Genomic DNA, 25,429 nt, shown 5'->3' on the forward strand with positions numbered 1-25,429 from the left:
ATCCGTACCAGAGATTACCTGTAAAAATCAAGGTTTGACCATTTATATTTTATTTAAAGATATTTTTAATCCTTTAAATTTGGGTAATTATTCTTCTTAGTCCTTAAAAAATTATTTTTTATTAGTTCCTCAATTTTTTTTAAAATTGTTTTTAGTCCCACTCATCTTTGTGTTGATGGTGTAATAATTTGGGTAAAGATTACTTTTACCTGTATGATAAAGATTTTAAAATTCACCTCAAGATGAGTTCTAACATCTAACAAATTGATTCTCTCATTAAACTTTTTAGACGGAATAATTTTTGCTAAAGATGAAATGATCACCTCTATATGTAAAATGCTCTTTGAGTCTTGTGCCTACCTGATCCTAGGAAGTTCTCCAGATCTAACTCACCTAAATTTTTCAATAAGCAAATCTATTTTTTTACCTACAGATAATAAATAAAAGAAGTTTTTTAATTGCCTTTATCGTTAAAGAGTATGAAGAAATCTATTCTTGACTGGAATATAACACCATTTAAGAATGAATAATTACATTATATTGTTTCTTGCAACCATAACATGGCAATGGTAATGCTCTTCAATATTAATGGGGAATATCTTTCTGGGAAACATTAACCATCCTCCTGATGGTAGCTTAGTTCTTGGTATGGAAATTATAATGTGTTTGTTGATAAACCATTCCCGGCTGATGAGCAGTGGAAATCTTCACAAAAAGTGGATGTATATGAACCTTCCTCGATTCATCTTTTGGGTTAGACGTTCATATGTTGTTATATGAAAAAAAACATTCTTAGATTGTATATATATATTATCTCATAAAATTATGACACATGAGAATCTTTTTGCATGAATGATTTCAAACAATGCATCTGGTACATTATCTAAAAATTAATCAACCTGGATAATCACATCTTAGTAAATGTTTTATGAAGGTTGTTTTCCGTGGAATATTGACCAAGGAGCATGACCATTGGTTTAGCATCAAAATCACTGTCGGTCTGAAAGACAAACCAAAACCATTCTTAAACTTAATATAATCACATTTGCATGAATAAAATGTCATTTTAATTGATATTAACATGTGTAGTTCACAAAATTTGCATATTTTATTTATATATTAGGTGTATATGTCACTAACCAATAATGGAGATACACAATCATTGAATCGATAGGTGAACTCCAATGGCTTAAGCCTCTCCACATACAATCTCTCCAGGCCATCAATTATTATTGATGTAACTGCACTGAGAGGTAACTAAAATAGACCAAAATTTTATGATCAGACTCTACCTGGCAAATGGCAAACGACTGAAATACAGCAAGGCATGTGTAATATAACTTCAAAAAAACCAGTTCATAAATTCTCCAATACTGCCTTGTATTCATCAACTGATTCGTAAAGGCAATGAATGTATGCAAGATGAATTGCTATCAATTATGAATGCATTTACCTCTCAAAATAATTCAAGCATTTATTCTTTAAAAAAGCATTCACCGTCAAACTCTTTGTTTTCTGAAAAAAAAAAGAAAAAACATTAAGAAAAAGAATCAACAACAATAATATGATTTAATTGATAAAGACAAAGTAAGATAAAAAAAAAAATGCTTACTGCTATTTACCTTGACCCAAGACTTCAGAACTATAGTAAGGTCTACTTCATCTAATCTATGTAAGATTTATTTCAGAAACCTCCGGTAACTGATGTATTATCAGCAGCAATACCCATCGAGAGCACAAGGAGACAAATTTCAATAACTACAGTCCGCACTGATTCAATGCAAATGCTTCTTCACTCAGAAATCTATATGCTTCAGCCCTTTAGAAGCAAAAATAGGCCAAGTCAATTTTTTTTCAAGTTGAAACAGATGATGATGTTATAAAGGTCTACACGATAGAAATCTTACCCAAGAAGAAGATTTACCAAAAGTTTTAACTGAATGTTGGGTCAGCAATGCACTGCCAAAGGAACACTTATCAAGAAACTTCTTTTTGGATCAGAGTTTTGCAAAGAATAAGAATAAGCGCTTACTTGTACAAGTGCACTTAAGATGCAGCACCTGTATCAAAAGAATGTAGCATCACGTACCCTGTGCTGATCATTAAAGCAGAGCAGAACCCTAAATTAAAAATCCCTTTATTATGTCTTAACACTGAATGCACTAATGCTATATACTATGTCCAGCACCTTAATAACCAATATTAGCCATTACTTGATTCTTTATACAACATCACCTAAACCCTACAAAACTTCCTTACATTTGTCTAAATTCAATTTCAATCCACCAATTCCTAAAACTCTATCCCTCCAAAAATACCCTAACCCTAATCTAGAGTCACAAATCCTCTCTCCTAAGTCCTACCTCCTCATGGAGACTGTTCAAATGCCTAAATACACACGTAAATCTTAAATCTAATACGTTATTTTCAAATAAGTCGCATTCTAAGTTGAACCTTTCAAGCTTCAACACAGAAGAAATCACCACATGCCTGACATTGAGAACACAATTTTTCTTTGCACTGCACAGAAAACGACTATTTAAAAAGGAATCGTTGTAATAATGGCTAACCAGGTTTCTTCAAAGTTAAGGCGAGCTTCTTTTGGCACACGAGGGAGTTGAGGAGCGAGGATTTTCCGACGTTGGAGCGGCCAACAGAGCGAACTCAGGAAGTCCATCGGAGGGACAATCCTTGGTTGATACGAATGCTCAAACAGAAACACATGCAGGAGGTGAAAAAAGATGTAAAAGAGGTGTGAATAGCAGCAACCAAGACCAAGAGACAAATTGAAAAGCCCACGTAGCTCAATGACTATGTTTGAGGCAGAGTGTGTGAATTCAGCTTCTAGAAATCCTTTAGGAAATTCCTTGCTTGAACTTGTCTGATCCTAGGAGACAAGAAGAATAAAATTCGTTAGGCTTAATCTTCTAGAACCTTTTCTGTTACGAAGGAGATTATAAGTATCAATGTAAATAACAAGCAGTTATGCAATGAATTGAAATTATTTCTCTTATTTGCTTCTTATTCCCTTTTTTCTCTTGTGCTGGGGCCCTGGTACCTGAGTACCAGAACTTAGCCCCTAACTCTTTAAATGAATATATGATAGATTTTTGTATCATTTTACAACGTAGATCTAAATTTAATTCAACTCTAAAAATTAACTCATAAAATAAAAATTGTCTTCCACTTATATATTATTTATTGATCTTTATCTTTGACTAATATGAGACTTAAGTTTTTTTTTCAATAATACTTAAATTTAAACTCATTTATTAGATAATTTTTCTGTCACTTGTAAGTATTTTTTGTAAGCATATCAATTGAATATGAGTCCAAAGTTACCATCACCATTAGTATTAGCAATTTTATTAGTTTCATTACAACACGGTGGAAAGAAAATGGATTCAATGAGATGTTAAACTCGAGTCATCAAAATGTAATTCACTTTTATTTTTAAATTTTTGTAAGCAAATGATACGTTTCATTTTATACGGAGAGCATTCTGAAAACCATCGGGAATTTTCAACATCAACAACAAATCTTTGAATTCTATTGTTCAAATGAGAGAGATTCCTTGAAAGGGAAATGTATACTTATAATTGTTGATTAGGAAATCAACTGATTATGAAAACACTCACATATATAATAAATTATAAATTTCATACAATTTTAACATTTGTTTTTCTAATCTATAACTATAATTGTACTTTATCCTCTAAAACATATTCTTCACTTTGTAACAGCAGATTTTAACTCGTTTGAAGCATGTCATGGACTTCCCCGTTCCATGTGTGCTATCAATCGTCTCGAAAGGCAGGAGAGTTAAGCAACGCTGCCAAGCACCAAATTCAAAATTTATTTTGTTAGAATTATATCATACTATGCCAATTAATATTTCTAACAAAATTTACAAACTAATATTTTCCCATAAAAAATATACTATACCAACTTGTTAGCAATAAAAAAGAAAATAATTATATCATACTATACCAACTTGTTACGGTATTAAAAGTTTCAAATTCATATCATATATTTTGTGTGAACATTTAACTGAAAATAAAGGATGATGTCTAAATATTACTATTTCTATGTTTTAAAATTCTAAGAATTTATTATAATTTTTACTTATACTCTCATAAAGGAGAAGAAAAAATCACATAAAATATCAAAATAATAAATGAAAGATATGAATACATACTAAAAGTTGATAATAATAATAATAATAATAATAATAATAATAATAATAATAATAATAATAAAGAGGTTAATTATTTTTCTTAAATAGTGTATTATAAAATTAAATTATAGACAAAAAACTAGAAGAAATAATTAAGAAAGGGATAAGACATATGTACCTTTAGCCATTGGTGGATAGCTGTCCAAAAACGTACGAATCGCTTTTAACATGTTCTACAGTACAGAGATTTGAGCCCCCAATTAGTTTTTATATATATATATATATATATAGCCATGAGCCCCTAATTAGTTAATCACCAGAGTTGGATGAATGCATTGAAATGCAGGATTTTAATAAAGAAAAATGTTAGTGATGTATTCTTTGTCATAGAATTTTTAGAACATTACGAATTATTGTGTGAATTTTACATGAATATCACTAGATACTAATTAAAAAGAAAGCGTGCTGGCTTAAAGCTTAGGTATCAGATTTTCATTACTCTTTTTCGTGCTGGCTTATGAATCCTCGTGATTGTTTTGGTTTTTGGTAGATGGTGGAAACAGAAGCAGGTTAATTATCAGTAAGATGGTATTGATATGAATAAGTATCTTAACTTTTGCAGTAATTATCATAAAAATCATACTATCATGATTTTTAATTAGTTAATGACATAAGACTTTTTATATTAACAGTGTATTACGACCATTAAATACTTCATTCAATAAACTTGGTATATGTTTGAGTACTTCTGTTACTCTGCTATGATAAATTTCATTTGCTTATACAAAAGTAAAAGCAGGGCTATTTATAGGAAGAAAAGCAAAATTTTTGCCTGGGTTCAAATGGCTTTAAGTTTTCTTTCCTTTTTCCTAATACCATTTGATTTATATTCGAATTTAACAGAACTTCAATTACTTCTGTTGTAACAATAAATAAAAGGACAAAATATTGAATGAGGAACAAACATACCAGTACTATTTCACCTGGTTTTAGTGGAAGTTCCTCCAAGCCGGTTACCTTGCTGCACATAGCCACACACAATCATATTTGCCGTTTAATAAAAAGTTAATAATTACTTTATAATGTTAACATGTTTAGAAATTCAGGATTTTAATGATCAAGCTTTTGTTAAGTACAGAGAGAAATAATAAGGTGTTATATACCTAATAATCAATCTTCCTTCTTTATCTTCTGTAAACCAAAAGAATCTGCATCCTTTTGTGAAGGGTAGTTTATTTTTGTCGTCCCCCCACTCTGTAAAGAATGTGAGGATATTCTTTGATCACACAGCCAATCAAATTATATATATTTATTTTAATTCATTGAACAATTAATCAAAGCTAAACGCAAAGTATTGGGCTGTTGTTAGAGATCTTGATTGAATCCAAGATCTTGATAATGACAATTGCTTAATGCACTCAATTTTTTTCTCGGTGCACCCTGAAAATTCCTACCCGTTCTTACCATTCCTCTCTCTAACAAACCCTAGCCACCTCTCCCCCAAACCTTCATGACTACCGCACCCCACCTCCACCTAACACCGCCTCTACATCGCCTCAAACCCACCACTATTTTGCTACCCAACCACCCACCACTGCCACATGCATCGTTGTGACACACGAACCTTCACGTTGCACCAAACCCACAATCGCATTCATCACCCTCATATAATTTTGGATTGAGTAATTCGTAATACATTTGTATGTATTTTGGGGCTACTAAGAATTTTTGTGTTGCACTAAGCAAAAATGAAGTGCATTAAGTAATGGCCCTTGATAATTTGAAACAACCCTGAACGCCGAAGTGAAGTTGACCCAAAAACAAAAATTGAGTTTGTGAAAGTCACGTACCCAAGTGCCAAAACACAGTAGCCATAGGTTTGCTCTCTTTGACATCTTCCACTCTCACATCTTCTTCCACTCTGATATCTCCCTTTCCCACAGCAATTTTAATATTTGGACCCAACGCATCCATCACCTCCTGCCAAAATTCTATGATTTGCTCCTGAATGAAAAGGAAGGGAGGGAGGAATTCACCATGTTTATTGACGGAAACATTTCCAATATATTGACAATATTGGCACCATCAAAATCTAAGCATTCTATAAAGTATAGGCTCGAATCTACACACAATTGTATTGATTAGTGCTAAACATAGAAAAATTCAATTAGGATCTTACAAAATTAGCCTGGTTTGCATTTCTTAAAGAGCCACCAGCTAATCTAGAATTGTTGCTTCATTAATTAGGTTGAATTCGTGAATTTGCTTCATCTTGATATCATTAATTCATTGTATTATTCATTCACTTATTAGGGTGTTATTAACGAATACCACGTCAAAAACCCCAATACCACTTATTAGGGTAGTTGTATAACATACTCCTTTTTTTTTGGTGAAGTATATATAACATACTCTGTTAAATATTTATGTTTAGTAACTTATAATTTAATTTTCTTAAACAAATCAGCAAGCATACCGGCATTTATTAAACACAATTTGACGGAAAGAAAGAGAAAGAGAAAATGTTGAAACTAATTAATTACCTTGCCTTTGTAGGGATTGTAGAAGAGGTAGTCCTGGTACTCACAATCATCTGAAACTAATTGCTTCAATTTTTCAATGTCTTTTTTATTGAAAGCATCGTAAAACTCTTTGACAACACTCTCTACATCTGAATGTGGCAGGAACTCAGGATTTTTCCCGGCACGTGCTTTCCATTTTTCATTTTGGCACTGTTTCCATAACTCTATTATGGGCTTCTTTTGCCCTACTAATGCAAATGGAAACAACGTACCATTGACAATTTGGTGATTGGCAATTAAATTGCTGAAAGGAGTACTCCTCTTGTTGTTGTTGTTGTTGTTTAATTGGGCAATGCATGGTCGTGGGTTGATAGTCTTGTTTGAGCTCATGCAAGCTCCTAATGTGGTAGACATTTGGGGTAGTGATGCCATAGCCTAGCAAAGAGAATTTGGTTTATTGAAAGAAGCTAATGGTTATTTTATTATTCTAGTTACTTGTCAAGTGCGTCTTTGCATCTAACTAGGGTATATACATAGTTTTCCATTCAAGAAAGGAATGGATGCGATTCGAGGCATGCTTTTTGTTTGTTCCAAGTAATTTAATTAAGTTTCACATCTTTACAAGTTATATATATATATATATATATATATATATATATATATATATTCTTTGTGTACATTAGGGGGCCAACTAAGTTAAAGAAAAAAAAATACTCCTAAATTTTTTTGAAATAAACTTTTACAAAAATATATACAAAAATTATAAATTAATTTCAAGAAATTTATATGACCCGACCCACCCTACTAACGGATTAATGTTGGTAGATTAAATTGTTGACCTAAAAAGAATAAAATAAACTGAAAAAAACAAAACAATCAAACCATGTAAGTTATAAAATGTCTATATTTTACTTTATCTAAGTCATAAATATCTTTCACACAGAAGATTCTGTTTAAAGAATATTTATGAATTGGTGGTATTAATTTTCTACTAATTATTTTTCATGCATACTCAATATATATATATATATATATATATATATATATATATATATATATATATATATATATATATATATATTACTTGGTTGCACTTTTAGTGTTTTTAATATTGAAATTATGTGATTTTGATTTGTCAGATTTTCATTGTGTAAATTGAATCTTCATGGTACGACATCAAGAAAACAAAAATATAATCTAGTCATATATCATTTGTGTGTCAAACATGACACAATAACAAACACATAATTAGTCTGTTATCATCTAATTAAAAAACTAATATTAAATTATACTATTGTGATACCTAAAAAATCTCATTCTTAAAATTAGAACTTAAGTTACAACATACAAGAAAAATCCATATATAATTTAAAAATTAACACAATTAAAAAAATCAGAATTTTAATTCAGAGATTCCCCTTAACTTATAGGTCAAAATCAAAATTTTAATTCAGAGATTCCACTTAACTTATAGGTCAACTCAAGTTAAGTAGTTTAGGTAATGCCTTTCAAAAATAGCTTAATGTTTAGTTTAATTTCTCTTGAATAAATTTGAGATAAAAATTTTAAAAATTGATATAAGTTTCATACATTTATACTTTAATTTAGTTTATTTTCATCTTTTTCATTTTCACATTTCTTTCATCCTTTAAATTAAATTGTAACTTTTTTTTTTTACTATCAAACTAGTTAATTCATTCAACAAAAGAAAATAACGACACGGCTAACGGGGAAACCACTAAATCAAATGGTACCTTAATCACATAAGTTACTTTACCATGTCATCAATAGTTGTTATATAAAAACTATCCGGCCATTGTCATGAATCGGTTAGACACTTTTCAATTTTTTTTTATTTACTCAATTGTTTTTTTTTTTGTTTGTTTTTTTCTTCTTCAAAAATCGAGCATTACACGGGAACCGATGCTAGTATTGTAAAACAACCTACCATTTGAGTAGATTGACATGATTTACCTAGTGATTTTGACAACTTTAGAGGCATACTAGTAAATGGATGTTCCGATATACATAAACGAATAAAATGGATGTAATCTTAACATTTGTGATTGGAAGATTATATACGTCAAACAACTTGCTAGAGCTAAATCAAAGGGCACACTATTATTGGTGTCCCAGATAAAGCAACGACAAACATGCAAGGGACCCTCAATCATAGATTATCATGTCACAAGAATGTTTGCTTTCCTATTTTCCATCCTCGATTTAATGAAGGTATTCTCGCTCGCTTGCTTCTTCTATTGATTGATTTCTGGGGAATTAAAACTTAATTAGTTCAAATGCTACAGACAAAATGTTTCTGTACGTATGACCCATATGCGCAGAGCAGTACACACACATGCATGGTGGGATAATAGATATTATTGTATTATTCGTTTGTTGCTCATTTAAAAAATTTGCCCCATCCACACACACATTAATTATTATATATCTGTAGAGTTCTATATCTATATAATTAATAAAACAAAATAAAAATTTAACTTTTTCTTAAGGATCATATCTTCCTTAAATGTGTCTTATCATATATTTCTTTTATTGACATTGTCACATGTCATTTTTTATATTTTATTTAAAAAAACATTTAAATTATACGTACGTTAATCATGTATTTATTTAACTTTCATTTTACAATTTCATGTTTTTCTTGATATTTCATATTCTTTAAAATTTTCAAATTTTTACAATTAATTTTCTATTTTTTTTAAATATAACAGTCAAAGTACAATAATTTTTTTTAAAAAATGGAAAATAAATATTTAATTCAAAAAATTAATCAAAAATAAAAAAAAAGATATATTAAATTAGTCTGTAAAGTATCTTGTATAAAAGAAGGTAAAAATGAAGGGGGAACATTGGAGTAGTTTATAATATAAAAGAAAAAACAATAGTTTTTTCTGACAGAGGTAGGAAAAAAAAACGAAGGGGTAGAACTGTAGAAGGATTATTAATTGCAAAACAGAAATAATGATTATAAAAATTAGTCACCAATATCTAGTTGTGGTTAGGGAATCAGTTGTCCCCACCTTCCAAATCCCCAACTTATCCTAACCCTATGGTCCACACGATCCCTAAACAGATACCCAACTTGTTTTCATCCCCAAATCACTCAACATCTCCTTAAGTCCTGTGCTACTCAAATATCATTTTCTGTCTCAATTTTTTCTCTATGTCTGCTTTCTTCACATTAAAGTTCCCTTTGCAGTTTTCCCACAATTATTTCCCAATATATATGTCAGACACACTAAAATCAAGGTCACCTATAATAATTTAGTATTGATACTGATTATCTCAACCCTTCTCATAGCCAATCACAATCGCTGACCCACACCACATACCTCTAGAGTCTAGCTACACCCCACCATGGGATTTGTATGGACCAAAAATCCAAAATAATACAATTAATTAAATGAGTTGTAAAATTTTCATTTTCATGAAAAATTGATCTGATTACCAGCATAGGCTATTATTTAAGGAATAATTGTCTTTACATCACTATTAGTGGGAATGAGAAAAATGTTTGTGTTAGAAGAAAGGCATACATACATACAATGCACCTTTTTTTTTTTCCCTTAGAAAGGTCGTCGGCTGACTTTCATGATAAGGAACAACTTTATCAAATACAAGATGATTTTGAGACCTCACCATGCATATATAACAGAAAAGGTTGTAGCTATGTGGCTTCTACCACTTTTTACTTACGTGTTCATCATTTTTTTATTAGGTGCTGCTTAGTCCATCTCAATGCTTGGATTCTTATGCCAAATTAGATGCACCATCATTATGATGACTTGGGAAATTCGCAGCAACTCCTGTAATTTGCACCTAAAAGGATAGGAGAAGAATCGAAAATAGAACTGCTGTCATGTCATTCACATGTGTATAAGCAGTTTCTGACTTTGTTTGCTAGTACCCTTCTATAGTAGTATATATATAGGAAAGGGATATACTCATTGGAAGAGTAACACTTACACTTATTTAACTTAATTTTGAACTGATATTATTTTGATAATTATATGTGTTAAAGTTTATACAAATAAATATTTACGGATATGTAACATTATAGCTGAAATTTATTTATATTCTAAAAAGGATACGACAAGCTAAAATAAAATAAGTTGAACATATTAAATGATTTTTTAAATTATATGAAATTTATAGACTTTATACCTAATCATATTTCTTAATTCAGTAGATAATAAAATTTAAGGTTTAAATGCAAATTTGGTCTCCTATTTTGGTCAATCCTCAATGTTGGTCCTTTTATTTTAAAATAGTTTTAAAAAAAAATTATAATTTTAGTTTTCTATTTTAAAATAGAGACATTTGATCATCTTATTTTGTAAAATTTTTAATTTTTCAAAATTTCAATTTTATCTAGATGTATTTTTTTATTTTGATACAATTAAATCTTAAATCTAACACATTCATTTAAGGTATTATAAAAAAATATTTATTAATTAAAATGTAAGAAATAAATAAAATAAAACATAAATAAAATTGAAAATTGTACCAAAATTGTTATTTTTTAAATAAATGAGGATCAAAATTATGAATTTTTTAAAATAAAAAAACTAAATATTTTTATTTTGAAATATTGAACAGAGAGATCAAATGTCTCTATTTCAAAATTAATGAACCAAAATTGTAAATTGAGCAAAACTAGAGACCAAAATTGTATTTAAACAAAAATTTAATGTATATAATTTTTTTTATTAAGTAAACTAAGTTAAATATGAAACAAATAATCTAGAGGGGGAGCCTATCCAAAGAAAAATTGTATATAAGTTGTGTCAATAAAATTATATGATACAATCAGAATAAATCAATAATAAATAATTATGTTTCCTTATATTTTCATACAAGTTTGAAATACAGGTTTATGGATTTCATTTTCTTCTGTTTATGTTGATTACATAGAGGTAAATCATATTAGACTTCATACCACCACCTTGCAGGATTGCTAGTTAGATTCTCAGAATTTATCCACCATAAGAATGTTCTATCAAATTATAGTATTTTTTAACCTTTTCTATAGTCCTAAGTTGGTATCATGCTACCAATAACAGCACATGCACAGGACCCGGTAAACATTAATGGCCGTATTGGATTGGGATTTTAATTTTTTTTTTATTGATGTTATTTAATTAAGACTTTTAAGATTTTTTAAAGAAGAAAATAAAATTTAATGATATTTAATTATGATGTTTTATAACTTATAAAAAATATATTTTGGTATTAAAAAATATAGAAATTTTAATAGATTACTTTCTAACAAGGATTTCGATAGATTTCATCGTACTTTTTAGTATAAAATATTTATCAAATAATCTCATTCAAACCCTTTATATATTACTAGATTTTTTTCTTTCTTTTTCTATTTGTTATAAGACTTTATTTTCTCTCATCATATATACCCTTTTCTCTTTTTCTCTCTTTAATAGTCTTCAACATGTGCCACATATATTTATTATATTCTTTTGGAATAAAAAAATGTCAAATATATTCCTCCACTCTGCACTTTTCATTTTATTTTTTTTAATTAATTTAATATTTTTCCTATGTGTTAAGACTAATCAAGTTTTTTTTATACTGATTATGTTCATAACTTGTTCAACTTAATGTTTTCATGATTGTCACTCTTAATTTCCTAATCCACATTCTCTTATAGTATATTTTTATTATTGCATCACATTTAAACATGTCATTAGATTTATCATGAAATAATTGTAGTAATTAAAAAAAATAACATAATTTTAAATATATCGTTCAAGTCCAAAGTGAGAATAATGAGAAAATGTTATTGCAAGAAAGATTAGTATAGGAGAATATAAAAATATAATCAATGTAGCTATTAAAAGATTAAAAAAATTATTTTGGTTTTACTTTTTTTTATCCCAACCTCATTATTTCTTATTATTTTTTACACTAACTCTTGTAATTTTGAATATATTTTTAAAAATTCAAAAAATTATTTCAAATCTTATAAATATGTAAAGTCCTTTCAAATCCTTTAAATTCTTATGATATAAATTCATTAAAATCCAAACTATTATAAAAGTCTTGTAAAAAATTTAATAAGTCATAATATTCTTATATAATCTTTAAAATAAAAAAGTATGCTAAAATAATCTTTTAAAATCCTAATCCAATATACCTCTAAAAAATCCAATCGAATAATTTCTCCCACAGATATTCTCTTGCATTAGATCTTGTATGTTGCTCCACTATGAGAAATGTTAGATCTCATAGAAATCTGGTGAATCAATTTAGTTTTAGGCTTTGTAGTAAATGCTTGAATCGTTTAATTTAGATAAATAATTGTTTACTTTCTAAAAACTCTAAGAAAAATATTTAAAAAAAAATCATTTTTTAACACTTCTGTGAGCATATTCAATGGTGCAACCATAGTAGAGTTGCTTAACTCACTTTTTGTGTATGTGAGCCTTATAATGTCACATCAAATTTAAGAAATTATGCAATTAGTAAGAACTAAACATGTATCTTAAAAACTAAGAAAGATTAGTCCAATTGTTAAGAAACAAACTTATATTTAAGAAGGATGTGAATTTCATTTCTCTTGCCAATATGAAGATCTTGTCGTGGATAATATATAAGTATGTTTGTAAGTGTTCATTGAGTCTTAAAGTCTATCTTGACCTTAAGGAGCCCCCAACATTCAACTCACATAAATTTTTATATAAAAATAAATATATCTTACAATTGTCTTACAATTCTTAAGAATTGACAAAAAAATGTTTCTTGTACAAACAATTATTCTTATATAAGAACTACCACACAACTACTCCAATGATAAAACAACATCAAAACTAATTTTTAAGTCAAAAAATCTCATAAACAATTCCTGTTGAAGATGCTCTTAGATCATTTCTAGTAATAAGGATTGCTTCAAGGAAGGGTTAATAGTATCGCCAAGTGAAGTAGAAAATATTGTACTACCACATCCTGTTTACCCATCTGTCTGCTTAATGCTTCTAATTTGTCTGTTTCTTTCTTCAGTCGTTGTTGTAAATTCACCTCAAAACATAAAAGTGAAACAGTGTTTGAAGATTAAGGAACGGTCTACATCTTCATCAGTAACCTTAAATGGGAGATAAGAGACTTTCAATATCCAACCATGATGCTAAAGAGGCCATAGTAACTTACAGAGTCTAGTGCTGCTATGTTTGGATGAGATAGAACAGTAGCAGAAACACCACCTCATCATGTCAAGCAATGCATTAACTCTTTTTATCTTGTTTCTTAACATCTTGTGTCCATCCATCTCTGGAGCTCTGAACCACGAAGGCCTCTCTCTACTTTCATGGCTTTCAACCTTCAACTCCTCCAACTCTGCTACCGCCTTCTCTTCATGGGATCCAACAAACAAAGACCCTTGCACATGGGACTACATAACATGTTCCGAAGAAGGTTTTGTGTCAGAGATCATAATAACATCCATTGATATACGTAGCGGTTTCCCCTCACAGCTCCATTCTTTTGGCCACCTCACCACTCTTGTCATCTCAAATGGAAATCTCACTGGTCAGATTCCAAGTTCAGTGGGAAACTTGTCCTCTTTGGTCACTTTGGACCTTAGCTTCAATGCTTTATCAGGAAGCATTCCGGAAGAAATAGGAATGCTATCTAAGCTGCAGTTGCTGTTGCTGAATTCAAATTCCTTGCAGGGTGGAATTCCAACCACAATTGGAAACTGTTCAAGGCTTCGGCATGTGGAAATTTTCGACAACCAGCTCTCTGGAATGATACCTGGAGAAATAGGCCAATTGAGGGCTCTTGAAACACTAAGAGCAGGAGGAAATCCAGGTATTCATGGAGAAATTCCAATGCAGATATCAGACTGCAAGGCCCTTGTTTTTCTGGGACTTGCGGTTACCGGGGTTTCTGGGGAGATTCCACCAAGTATAGGAGAGCTTAAGAATCTCAAGACACTTTCAGTCTACACAGCACAACTCACAGGTCATATCCCAGCAGAGATTCAGAACTGCTCAGCCTTGGAGGATTTGTTTCTGTATGAAAATCAGCTTTCTGGAAGTATTCCTTATGAATTGGGCTCCGTGCAAAGCCTCAGGAGGGTGTTGCTGTGGAAGAACAATTTAACTGGCACCATTCCAGAAAGTCTTGGGAACTGTACAAATCTCAAGGTTATAGATTTCTCTTTGAATTCTCTGGGGGGTCAGATACCTGTGAGTCTCAGTAGTCTACTCCTGTTGGAGGAGTTTCTTTTGTCTGATAATAATATTTTTGGAGAAATACCTTCCTATATTGGCAACTTTTCCAGGCTGAAGCAAATTGAATTGGATAACAACAAATTCTCTGGGGAGATTCCACCTGTCATGGGGCAACTGAAGGAACTCACACTCTTTTATGCCTGGCAGAATCAACTGAATGGAAGTATACCAACAGAACTATCCAACTGTGAGAAACTTGAAGCACTTGATCTCTCACACAATTTCCTCAGCGGTTCCATTCCAAGTTCACTCTTTCACCTAGGGAATTTGACTCAGTTGTTGCTGATATCAAACAGACTTTCAGGTCAAATTCCAGCAGATATTGGCAGTTGCACCAGCTTGATCAGGTTACGGCTGGGATCAAACAACTTTACCGGTCAAATTCCATCAGAAATAGGTCTTTTAAGCAGTTTGACCTTTATTGAGTTGTCAAATAATCTACTCAGTGGAGATATTCCCTTTGAGATAGGTAACTGTGCTCATCTAGAGTTGCTTGACTTGCACGGCAATGTGCTGCAAGGAACCATTCCTTCCTCATTAAAATTCCTAGTTGGTCTTAATGTCTTAGATCTTTCTCTAAACAGAATAACTGGAAGCATTCCTGAGAACTTGGGCAAGCTTACGTCTCTAAATAAGTTGATTCTGAGTGGAAACCTTATCTCCGGTGTGATCCCGGGGACGCTGGGGCTGTGTAAGGCTTTGCAGTTGCTGGATATAAGTAACAATAGGATCACTGGTTCTATTCCTGATGAGATCGGTTATTTGCAAGAATTAGATATCCTCTTGAACTTGAGTTGGAATTCTCTTACTGGCCCCATTCCAGAGACCTTCTCAAATCTCTCAAAACTATCCATCTTGGATCTCTCTCACAACAAGCTCACAGGTACACTCACAGTTCTGGTTAGTCTTGACAATCTAGTGTCTCTAAATGTCTCCTACAATAGCTTTTCTGGTTCTCTTCCTGATACAAAGTTCTTCCGGGATCTACCCACTGCTGCGTTTGCTGGTAACCCTGACCTTTGCATTAGCAAGTGTCATGCAAGTGAAGATGGCCAAGGCTTCAAGTCAATAAGAAATGTTATTCTCTACACTTTCCTTGGGGTTGTTTTAATCTCTATTTTTGTCACTTTTGGAGTAATTTTAACTCTCAGGATTCAAGGGGGAAACTTTGGAAGGAATTTTGATGAAGGTGGTGAAATGGAATGGGCTTTCACTCCATTCCAAAAACTCAACTTCTCCATCAATGACATTTTGACGAAGTTGTCAGAATCAAACATTGTGGGAAAGGGTTGCTCAGGAATTGTTTATCGTGTGGAGACTCCAATGAAGCAGATGATTGCAGTGAAGAAGCTATGGCCAATAAAGAAGGAAGAGCCACCAGAGAGAGACTTGTTTACTGCAGAAGTTCAGACCCTTGGATCAATAAGACATAAGAATATAGTGAGACTTTTAGGATGCTGTGACAATGGAAGAACTAGATTGCTCTTATTTGATTATATATGCAACGGGAGTTTGTTCGGATTACTCCACGAAAATAGATTGTTCTTGGATTGGGATGCAAGGTATAAGATCATACTGGGAGCAGCTCATGGTCTAGAATATCTTCATCATGATTGTATCCCTCCAATTGTCCATAGGGACATTAAGGCTAACAACATCTTGGTAGGTCCACAATTTGAAGCTTTCCTCGCAGATTTTGGCCTTGCAAAACTTGTGAGTTCCTCAGAGTGCTCAGGAGCCTCTCATACTGTTGCAGGTTCTTATGGATACATAGCTCCTGGTGAGTATAAAAGCTTTTGTCATTCTAAAACAACAATTCATTTTAGCAATGTCCGTTTAAGAAAACTTTCAGCCTTACATCATTGTTTTGTCAGAGTCATTGAAAATTCAGTGCCTTTATACTTTTAAGACATTCATTTTCTCTCTTTCTCTCTCTTTTGGTACATTAAAAACTCTGTGTATGTCTTTAAGACATTCTTTTTTTATTATTATTTCAAAATCAGGTTGTTCTTTCTATAATAATTTCCTGAAACCAAATTAGAATTAAGAGCTATATGCTACTTGACCTTTTTCTTCATTTGTTTTGTATTTATGTCCATTTGGGTCATTTTCCCAAACTCATTGTGACTGCTAACTAATCACAACTGCATTATCTGTCAAACTGCAGAATATGGATACAGTTTAAGGATCACAGAAAAGAGTGATGTGTACAGCTATGGTGTTGTTCTCCTTGAGGTCTTAACGGGGATGGAACCAACTGAAAATAGGATTCCAGAGGGTGCCCACATTGTCGCATGGGTTAGCAACGAAATCCGAGAGAAGAGAAGAGAATTTACATCTATCCTTGACCAGCAACTAGTATTGCAGAATGGAACAAAAACCTCTGAGATGCTTCAGGTTCTAGGAGTGGCTCTCCTATGTGTGAATCCATCCCCAGAAGAACGACCTACTATGAAAGATGTAACGGCAATGCTCAAGGAGATCAGGCATGAAAATGATGATTTCGAGAAACCAAATTTTCTCCATAAAAGCATGGTTACCACCAATCCAAAAGCAGCAGTTCACTGTTCAAGTTTCTCCAGATCATGTGAACCTTTAATAATAGAATCAACATCTTCTTCTTCTGTATAGCCACCAATTTGATTGCTAGATTTGTTTTTTTTTTCAAGTGACAAATTATTTGTATAGATTAGTATATATGGATTTGGATCATTTTCTGTACAAGATATGGTCCTGTTAGAGAGGGAAAGACACAAATATAATTAGTGTAAAACACTAATCATGGTGGGTTAACGTTTAGTAAAATTATGCCTCTCTCTCTTTAGCATTGACAATATGTCCATATCCTACTATTTGGAATGTTGTAGATGTAAAAAACGTGATTGAGAGAAGAAACCTCCCTAAAGACAATCAATTAAGAGTTTTCGCACCTATAATATGATAATCAAACAAAACAAAAAATCCTGTTACCAAGGAACATGATGTTATTTATATCTTATGGAAATTTCACACTTTACAATTATGTTCTTTCTGTAGATAAACTCTTCAGTTCCAAACAAGTCAGATAATGCCAGAAACTTTCACCTTCTATGAGAATAGAACAACGTTCTTGCAATATGGTATCAAACTGTTACTTGTATTGCACTAAAATCCATGAAGAAAAAGATGTAGGACGTAGTCCCACTCACACAATCTAAGAACCTGCTTTTGCCGACAACTGTGGCAGAAGTAAACAAATTAATAGTGGTGCCCTGCCTTAGACCTTAGGTTCAATTCACCTTGGCAATAATGACTTCATAGAGAAGGGACCTGAGTATACGAACATAGTTTTCAAGGGACTGGAGAGATGGGCCATTGAAAAGCAAGAGTTGACAGTGCCTTCTTTCCTGGCATAAGCCTCTAAAGCGCAAAATTATAGAGAGAAGAGAAGCACCTAGACCACAACCCTTCATAAATGTTCCCAACAATTATTTGTGTAGTGATAGTGATAGCTCGTGCCCCATGATAGTCAAAAGAGGTCTTGCATTTTTTCATGTGATAGGAGACCATTCGTGGCCCACAGATAGTTTGATGGATCTTATATATCTCCCTGTTTACAAAGCAAGCAACCATCAACATTAAGTAATCACTATTTTTCCCATACACGAAACACTAACCACTATAATTATAAACAAACTAAAATATGATTTTAATTCTTAATAAATATTTGAATTTGATATTTATTTTTAATAAATGTTTTTTTTATTGAATCTCTAATAAAATAATAATTTTATTTTTGATTCTCGACATTTTTTATTTATAATAAATTATTAATTTTTTTGTTTATTTCATAATAATTTTTTTGTTTGTTATTAGTCTTTTCCAAAAGACTAATAACAAATAAATTTATTTTTATGAGAAAGTGAACATAAAATTAACTAATTTATTAGAAACTAACAAAAATATCAATGACTAAAAATAAAATTTTTATTTTATTGAAAAACAAAAAAAAATATCAAGAAACAAACATAAAATTCAAATACTTATTAGAAATTACATACATATTTTAGCCTTAGAAAGAGAATATATCTATTCCTTTTGCCCAATAACAAAAGATACTGTGTGTTGTTCAGTTCATGCAGAACAGCATTTCATAATGGTATGTTATTTTCGTTACACACGATTCTATTTTAATAAACTCCTCCATAAACAATTTTTAGAGAAGAAAAAAATATAAAATATAATGAATCAAATTTCTAACATAAATTAAAATCAATTTATGCTCCCAGGCTTTTAGAAAAGTTAGATGATCATAGGTATCCTTCAATAAAAAAATCTTATTCAAACTAGACAAAATTATTATAAATAAATAAAGTTTTTCCTTCAAATAATTAATATAATTGCATATTCAAGATTTAAATTCAAGACATTGGTTAACTAAAAATTATTCTGCACCAATTGATTCATGTGTCCAGTATGGTATACACACTTTTGTCAAGGTTGAAGTTCATAAATTGGTTTTAATATACAAGAGAAACTTAATTCATTTTAATTTCTTATTTTCATATCATGTAACAACACAATTTTGAAAGTTTCCTTTTGTATAATTCCCAACACAAACCCCCAGTCCACCATTGGAAACAAAAAAATTATTCAGATGGCAACATCCAAAAAAATAGCATCCAAGAAATATTTCACTCAGTACTAAATTGATGGATATTATAAATGGCAGTAAGATAATGTGAAAATGATAAATGAGGAAATATAGAACTGCGTACATCAGCAACAAATAGAACAAATGGAGCACAACTACGATGTCTGGAGGAAACAACAACGGGAGACAGTGAGAGGGAGACACAGATGAACCTACACAAGATTTTGGGACAGAACGTAGTAACTACTAACTAGTGTGTTTGTAAGAAACAAAAACACACACACATGCATAAACTAACCCTACGTACATTACATGTCAGGATAAGAGCTGAAGAACTAAGAAACAGTCAAATGATGAAACGATAATGACTATGGTTCAAAGACAAGGTGTGAATAATGCTTCTAAACAAACTTTCTTATTGTATTTAAGTGTCCTAATTGTGCAGTGGGAACAGACAACATATAATGTTTCTTAGTGGATGGTTTGGTTTGGTAAAAAATTCGAGCCAAATCATTAAAATTGTTTGGATTTAAATACCAAATCATATTCTTCTATAAAGCCGGTTTGGATTTTATTGAACAGGTTTTGAACCATAAATTGATTTTAAAACCAGTTTTAAAAGTGGTTTTATGTTAAGTTTTATTATGTCATATTAGAGCGGGCTCTTAGAGAATATTAGTGTTTGTGTGGGACTCCTGCGTCCCTGCGTGAAAGAACAGCTAAACACTGAAATTGGGTTATTTCTAAAAACTGTATAATTTTATTTTATCATTAAGGTGTACAAATGCGTGAAAAAACATGTTAGTAAAAAATTCAAGGTACTAAAACTGGTTTCAAAAGAAACATTTTAGTTCTATTTGTGGTTTGAATTATAACAGTTTTTTTTTCACCCTTATACACCCGTCTCTACACATTATAAGTGGAGAGAGATGTCTGTTTCACGATTGAGCAATAGTATTCATCGGGTGGAAATAGGAGATTGACAGGAAGAAAGAAAAAAAAAAGTTATTGTAGGTAAAAGAGATTTTCCTCTCTTCCACCGAGGTACTAGAACGAGGGTAAGAAAATTAAAAGCATGAATAAATAAATTCATCTGCCCGAATGTATGATATGTATAATGTAGTGATAAATTGATTCTGAAAAATAAAAAATATAAATTTAATTTCTGTGTAAAAAATATAATCGTTAAATTTATGAGATCATTTTGTGATTTAATTATAATATTTAAAGACAATAAGTTATATTTATTTAGAATTAATTTAACATTAAATTATAAAATTTGGAAAACTAAATTTAAATTTTTCTATCTTTCAAATGGCAACTTACCACACCTCAAACTTTCAAGTACTATTTATCCAAAATTAAATGTCAAGGGATTATTTTTGAATGCCTTATGGAATTAGCATAGCTTCTCTGGTTTTTTTATATCTGGATCCAGTGTATTCCCGAGGGAAGTCAATAAAAAAAGTAAAAGCCAAGACTTCATTTGTTTACTATAAAGGCTATTCAAATTATGCCTAAAAATTCAATCACAATTGAAAAGACTAAAAATTCAATAACGGCACAAATTTAAACTACAGGTAAAGAAGGTCTTTCCGGTAAAGGTGACAACTAGATAACGCTGGATCAGTAAAAACTAAAAAAAAAAAAAAAAAAAAAAAAAAAAAAAAAAAAGTGGAACCAAGATTAGTGGACAACGATAATACAAGTAAATTATTCTATAAAGAACAGATCGAGCAAAATATCTTGGTTCTTTTTTGGGGTCCATGGCTTCGTACTTTAAACTTTAAAGTTACTTCGTTTACTTGTTTCGCCACCTAAAGTGATTAGGCCATTTACATTCAAAGAGCTGGACCACTGACCAGGTTAATGATTTTATATTGGTGTTTAGCAATCGGGGAACTTGGAAAGTATCAATTATGAGACGAATCACACGGACACCCCATGATGATTTTTCAATGATGCGTCTAAAAAAGAGAGGTGACAAGCATGAGAGGATGTTAGTGTAATTTAATCTTTTATTGTATGAATATATTAACAGTTTTTTCCATATATTAATTATGTAAAGATTTGTATATTTTCAACTAATTACAAATTATTCTAAGTATGATTTTTAAAATAACTATTATAAAAGTTAATGATCTTATCAGGTATAATCAGATGACAAAGTAAAAAAAATAAAATACATTGTCAGTACATTTAATTAAATGCATACTTTTATTTGCAACTCTAGGCATGGAATTAAAAAACTAAGATTATTTTAAAGGATATGTAAATAATCAAATATCAAGTCCCACATATTAGAAAATATCATAAATAGTTTTTCAAATAATAAAATATAATAAACATGGTTGTATTTCTAGGAGGATTGCAAAACATAAATAGTTTTTCAAATAATAAAATATAATAAACATGGTTGTATTTCTAGGAGGATTGCAAAACAAACTCCCTTGTTATTACACTTACAATATACTATTCATCAGCGCGTACTATAGTATGCAACTTATTACTTATGTGAAATACACAGTAACTATAAGAACCACAAATGACATCATTTCCTTGCAAGTCACACTTACGGAAATTGTAGGTGAACAGGAACACTGAATGAATAGAAAATAAGGTGTAACATCCTAATATGGTTAGTGACATTACATAAAGCATAGCAACCTGAAAAAGAAACTTTAACTCACTGATTAATGTCTTTTGATGAAAAAGATAATTACAGTTTATCAATCAAAACTTCTTCCTTGGGTGCCACTTTATGCTGCATCCAACACTTCATGCATAGAAAAACAATGACCTTAAGCACGTGAAAGTAATAGAGTCCTAAACTTAAAAGATTATCAAACAATTAAAAGGAGAAGAATATAAAGTACCTAGGTTTTTGCTCTGATGGTACAGGTTGGCCACTAAGAACACGATCTATTGCCAAGCTCAAGTCTCTTTATATAGAAAGTTAAATAGTTAGTTGTTTAGTGGTTACTACTTTCAAGAAATTTAAAATGGTCAATTAGTTGTTCAATACTAATTCAACATAAGAAACCAACCTTCCAGTGAGGGGTACATTATTACTTGGACGTGAATCATCAAATTGACCATGATAAACCAGCTCAAAGGGCCTTCGACCATCCTGTTTCCAATTGATTAATTGATAGATATATGATATATGATATACATCGACATTTGAGGTCTTAATTTAACCCCAAATTAAAATCATGCTGATCAACGTGCAATACAATGAACAGTACTGGGCATTGGTTGCAATTACCTTTTTGAAAAGGTAAAATTCTGGAGTACAAACTGCTCCAAAATCTTGTGCAACATCCTGTGACTGCATCAAAATACAATCCGTCAAATATCAGTGTTTTACCAAATTACAGACAAAGATAATATCAGCTCTTCTAAGTTGGTTGCTTTCAATTAATTCCAGGAGCCAAAAAGTCCTCCACAGCAAAGATTCAGTTCGATTTGAGTCATTGCTATCAGAAAAGAGCTTCCAGTTTTAGGATAAAAATGTTAATTGTGATATTCAGTTATTCACATCATAAAAATAGACACATTAGTTTGTCAATTAAATAATTCAATAAAAACAACATTTGGTTGCCACCTAAAGAGTCAAAACCTACAGTTCCCCACCCTCCTCCCTTTTTGTTTAAGATATGACACCTCTATATGGATACATGTTTTAGTAAGGAGAAACAACTCAGATTGACCTGCTTCTTCCATGATTCTTATGGATTGAGTTTTGATGATAGAGTTTGGAAAACTCTTTTGATCATGATTTTCAGTAGTATATTACACTATTACAGTAGCCTTATCATACCAGTATCAACATGAAATTGACCCCCCACGGTACATGCAAAAAGATCATGCAATCTAACTGTATACTAAAGGAGTTTGACCATAAAAAGGATGATGTTGATCATTGATCAGATAATAATATACGATTTAGGCATAGAGCTGCATAGGCATCTGCACATAGAATGAAGCACGTGAATAAATTAAACAGATTATGAATTTATGATTTACTAAAGCATACCTCATCATATAGGTATGGAAAAGGATAGTCAAACAGTTTAGCATCTTCTGCCATGAATTCTGGACCATCCTGTGAGGCACAATTCCAATTTGCACATATTACTCAATACTTTAAATGCAGCTTTATTCCAGGATATGAAGTTACTAGAACCTGGGGGTGTGTGGCTACGGAATTTGAAGATATGGCAATCACCGCAAGTCCTTTCTGTAGAAAGAGGAAAGAATATTCTTATAACAGATTTTACTTGTTCAAGTGCAAGTCCAACCTGCTACTGAAGAAGGAAAAATATTTCTTCCCGGGTAATTGATTTGACTACCTCCACATAGAATTTTGTAAGCTTTACAATGTCTTTTTTCAGGTGCTTAACGAATGGACAGTGGTTACATATAAACATAACCTGCAAGACCACAAAAAAGAGGAGAAACAGGCATTTTCAAAACCAAGCAAGGGAAAATATCACATCGTCACTAAATTAGCAAGTAGAGAAAGGTTTTTATTTAGAATTTCCAATTCCAAAAGACTCATGTTTTATTCATCATAGTTCATAAGGAAGAACCACCAGAACAGTTAGCCACAAAATGGTTTCCCTCAATTTTTGCCGCATATGCAACTGGAACTAAATAGCTTACATGAACGAAGAGATAAGAATCTCATAATTAAGCAGACAAGAAATTACTTACTAGCTGGTAGCTGGTATTCTGCAATAACTACTTTAATGAATTATTGCATGAATAGTAATACAAAACTTGCATGAAAATGACCACTTTGACAGTTAAATGCACTCTTTCCAATTTAGTATATATTAAATAATGAAGAGTAAGTGGCATCCTACCAATAGAGCAGGATATGCTTCAAAATCTTCCAATGTCCAAACCTTCCCAGTAAGAGGCTCTGGAAGCTAATTCAATTTCAATTCATCCAAATAAATAATGTAACTATTCCATGTCTCAAAAGAAAATATTAACCAAAAAAAAAGATGGAATGGGGAAGATTAAAACCTGAAATTGTGGGGCCCTGAAGCCCAAGGTAACACCTTTGGACTCAGTTCTACCAGCCCGAACAAGGAACCTTATTGGGTGTGAATTTTTGTTGAGTTGCAAGCGTGGTGGATGAAAAGCAAGTTTGGGAAGAGAGCATGGTTGGGAGAATGAGAAGGCAGCAGTTGCAGAAGAACCTAACTGCAGAAAAGGTGACCCAATTGAAGACACTTTGAGTCTCAGTCTCAATGCCATTATTGGGTTACTCCAACTCCAACATTCACCACAACCTCAATTCCCCATCATTCTCTTCTTCAATCACTCTGTTTTCTTTTCTGGTCTTCGTTCTTCCACACTTTTGGGTTTTGCTGGTCCTAGTAACCACTCTTACTCGGACTATGACGTGGCCCACATATTAAAACCCAATTACTTAATTTGATCCAAATAAAAATTTATTACTTTTTAAAATATTTATCTTAAAATAATTCAAACAATAATTTATAATTAGATAATAATATAAAATTATTTTATATTATTAATACATAAATATTAAATTCATAAAATAAATTAATATTTACTCTTTAATCATTTTCCGATCAGAAATTAAACCACCAGCCTAAAAAAAAAAACTTTTTTTTTAGCTTTCTAGCTTGAATTCTTTCGGCTGTCTTTTTTTTTTATGAACCTAAAAATTGAATTTCATACTTGAATAAAAAAGATATTTTGACGTCCGTAAAAATGTAAATTATATTTTTAATGTAATAACTATTAATGCAAAATTTTTAATAATTAATTATGATATTTTTAGATTATC

The 25,429-nt window shown here is 31.3% G+C and overlaps 3 protein-coding genes and 1 long non-coding RNA gene across 5 annotated transcripts; 1 reads left to right on the forward strand and 3 right to left on the reverse strand.

Annotated features, from left to right (window-relative positions):
* Window positions 1–1,886: 1,886 nt before the first annotated feature.
* On the reverse strand, window positions 1,887–2,138 carry LOC106798676 (uncharacterized). Its single transcript, XR_001388205.3, has 2 exons — window positions 2,033–2,138; window positions 1,887–1,959 (listed from the first exon to the last, which is right to left on the reverse strand). It is a non-coding gene; the product is annotated as an uncharacterized lncRNA (long non-coding RNA).
* A 1,484-nt stretch (window positions 2,139–3,622) lies between these two features.
* On the reverse strand, window positions 3,623–7,153 carry LOC102667509 (uncharacterized). Its single transcript, XM_006578875.4, has 6 exons — window positions 6,721–7,153; window positions 6,028–6,181; window positions 5,341–5,431; window positions 5,147–5,198; window positions 4,356–4,410; window positions 3,623–3,832 (listed from the first exon to the last, which is right to left on the reverse strand). Exons 1-6 carry the CDS (start codon window positions 7,129–7,131, stop codon window positions 3,798–3,800), a joined length of 798 nt encoding a protein of 265 aa, XP_006578938.1. The 5' UTR covers window positions 7,132–7,153; the 3' UTR covers window positions 3,623–3,797.
* A 6,419-nt stretch (window positions 7,154–13,572) lies between these two features.
* LOC100780101 (LRR receptor-like serine/threonine-protein kinase RGI1) lies at window positions 13,573–17,800 on the forward strand. The gene is made up of 2 exons (XM_003523345.5): window positions 13,573–16,746; window positions 17,134–17,800. The coding sequence occupies exons 1-2, from the start codon at window positions 13,941–13,943 to the stop codon at window positions 17,595–17,597; spliced, it is 3,270 nt and encodes a 1,089-aa protein (XP_003523393.1). The 5' UTR covers window positions 13,573–13,940; the 3' UTR covers window positions 17,598–17,800.
* Window positions 17,801–22,032: 4,232 nt separating this feature from the next.
* On the reverse strand, window positions 22,033–24,998 carry LOC100780633 (uncharacterized). 2 transcript variants are annotated; one of them, XM_003523346.5, is made up of 9 exons: window positions 24,637–24,998; window positions 24,471–24,536; window positions 23,955–24,035; window positions 23,789–23,842; window positions 23,639–23,707; window positions 22,868–22,930; window positions 22,647–22,729; window positions 22,476–22,541; window positions 22,033–22,375 (listed from the first exon to the last, which is right to left on the reverse strand). In XM_003523346.5, the coding sequence occupies exons 1-9, from the start codon at window positions 24,868–24,870 to the stop codon at window positions 22,333–22,335; spliced, it is 759 nt and encodes a 252-aa protein (XP_003523394.1). In that variant the 5' UTR covers window positions 24,871–24,998; the 3' UTR covers window positions 22,033–22,332. The 2 variants fall into 2 exon arrangements, with proteins under 2 accessions (XP_003523394.1, XP_040870992.1); XM_041015058.1 differs by lacking the exon at window positions 24,471–24,536 and having other exon boundaries at window positions 24,637–24,989.
* Between the last annotated feature and the right edge of the window lie 431 nt (window positions 24,999–25,429).

The sequence above is a fragment of the Glycine max genome, chromosome 4 (genome assembly GCF_000004515.6).
Source record: "Glycine max cultivar Williams 82 chromosome 4, Glycine_max_v4.0, whole genome shotgun sequence".
NCBI lineage: Eukaryota > Viridiplantae > Streptophyta > Magnoliopsida > Fabales > Fabaceae > Glycine > Glycine max.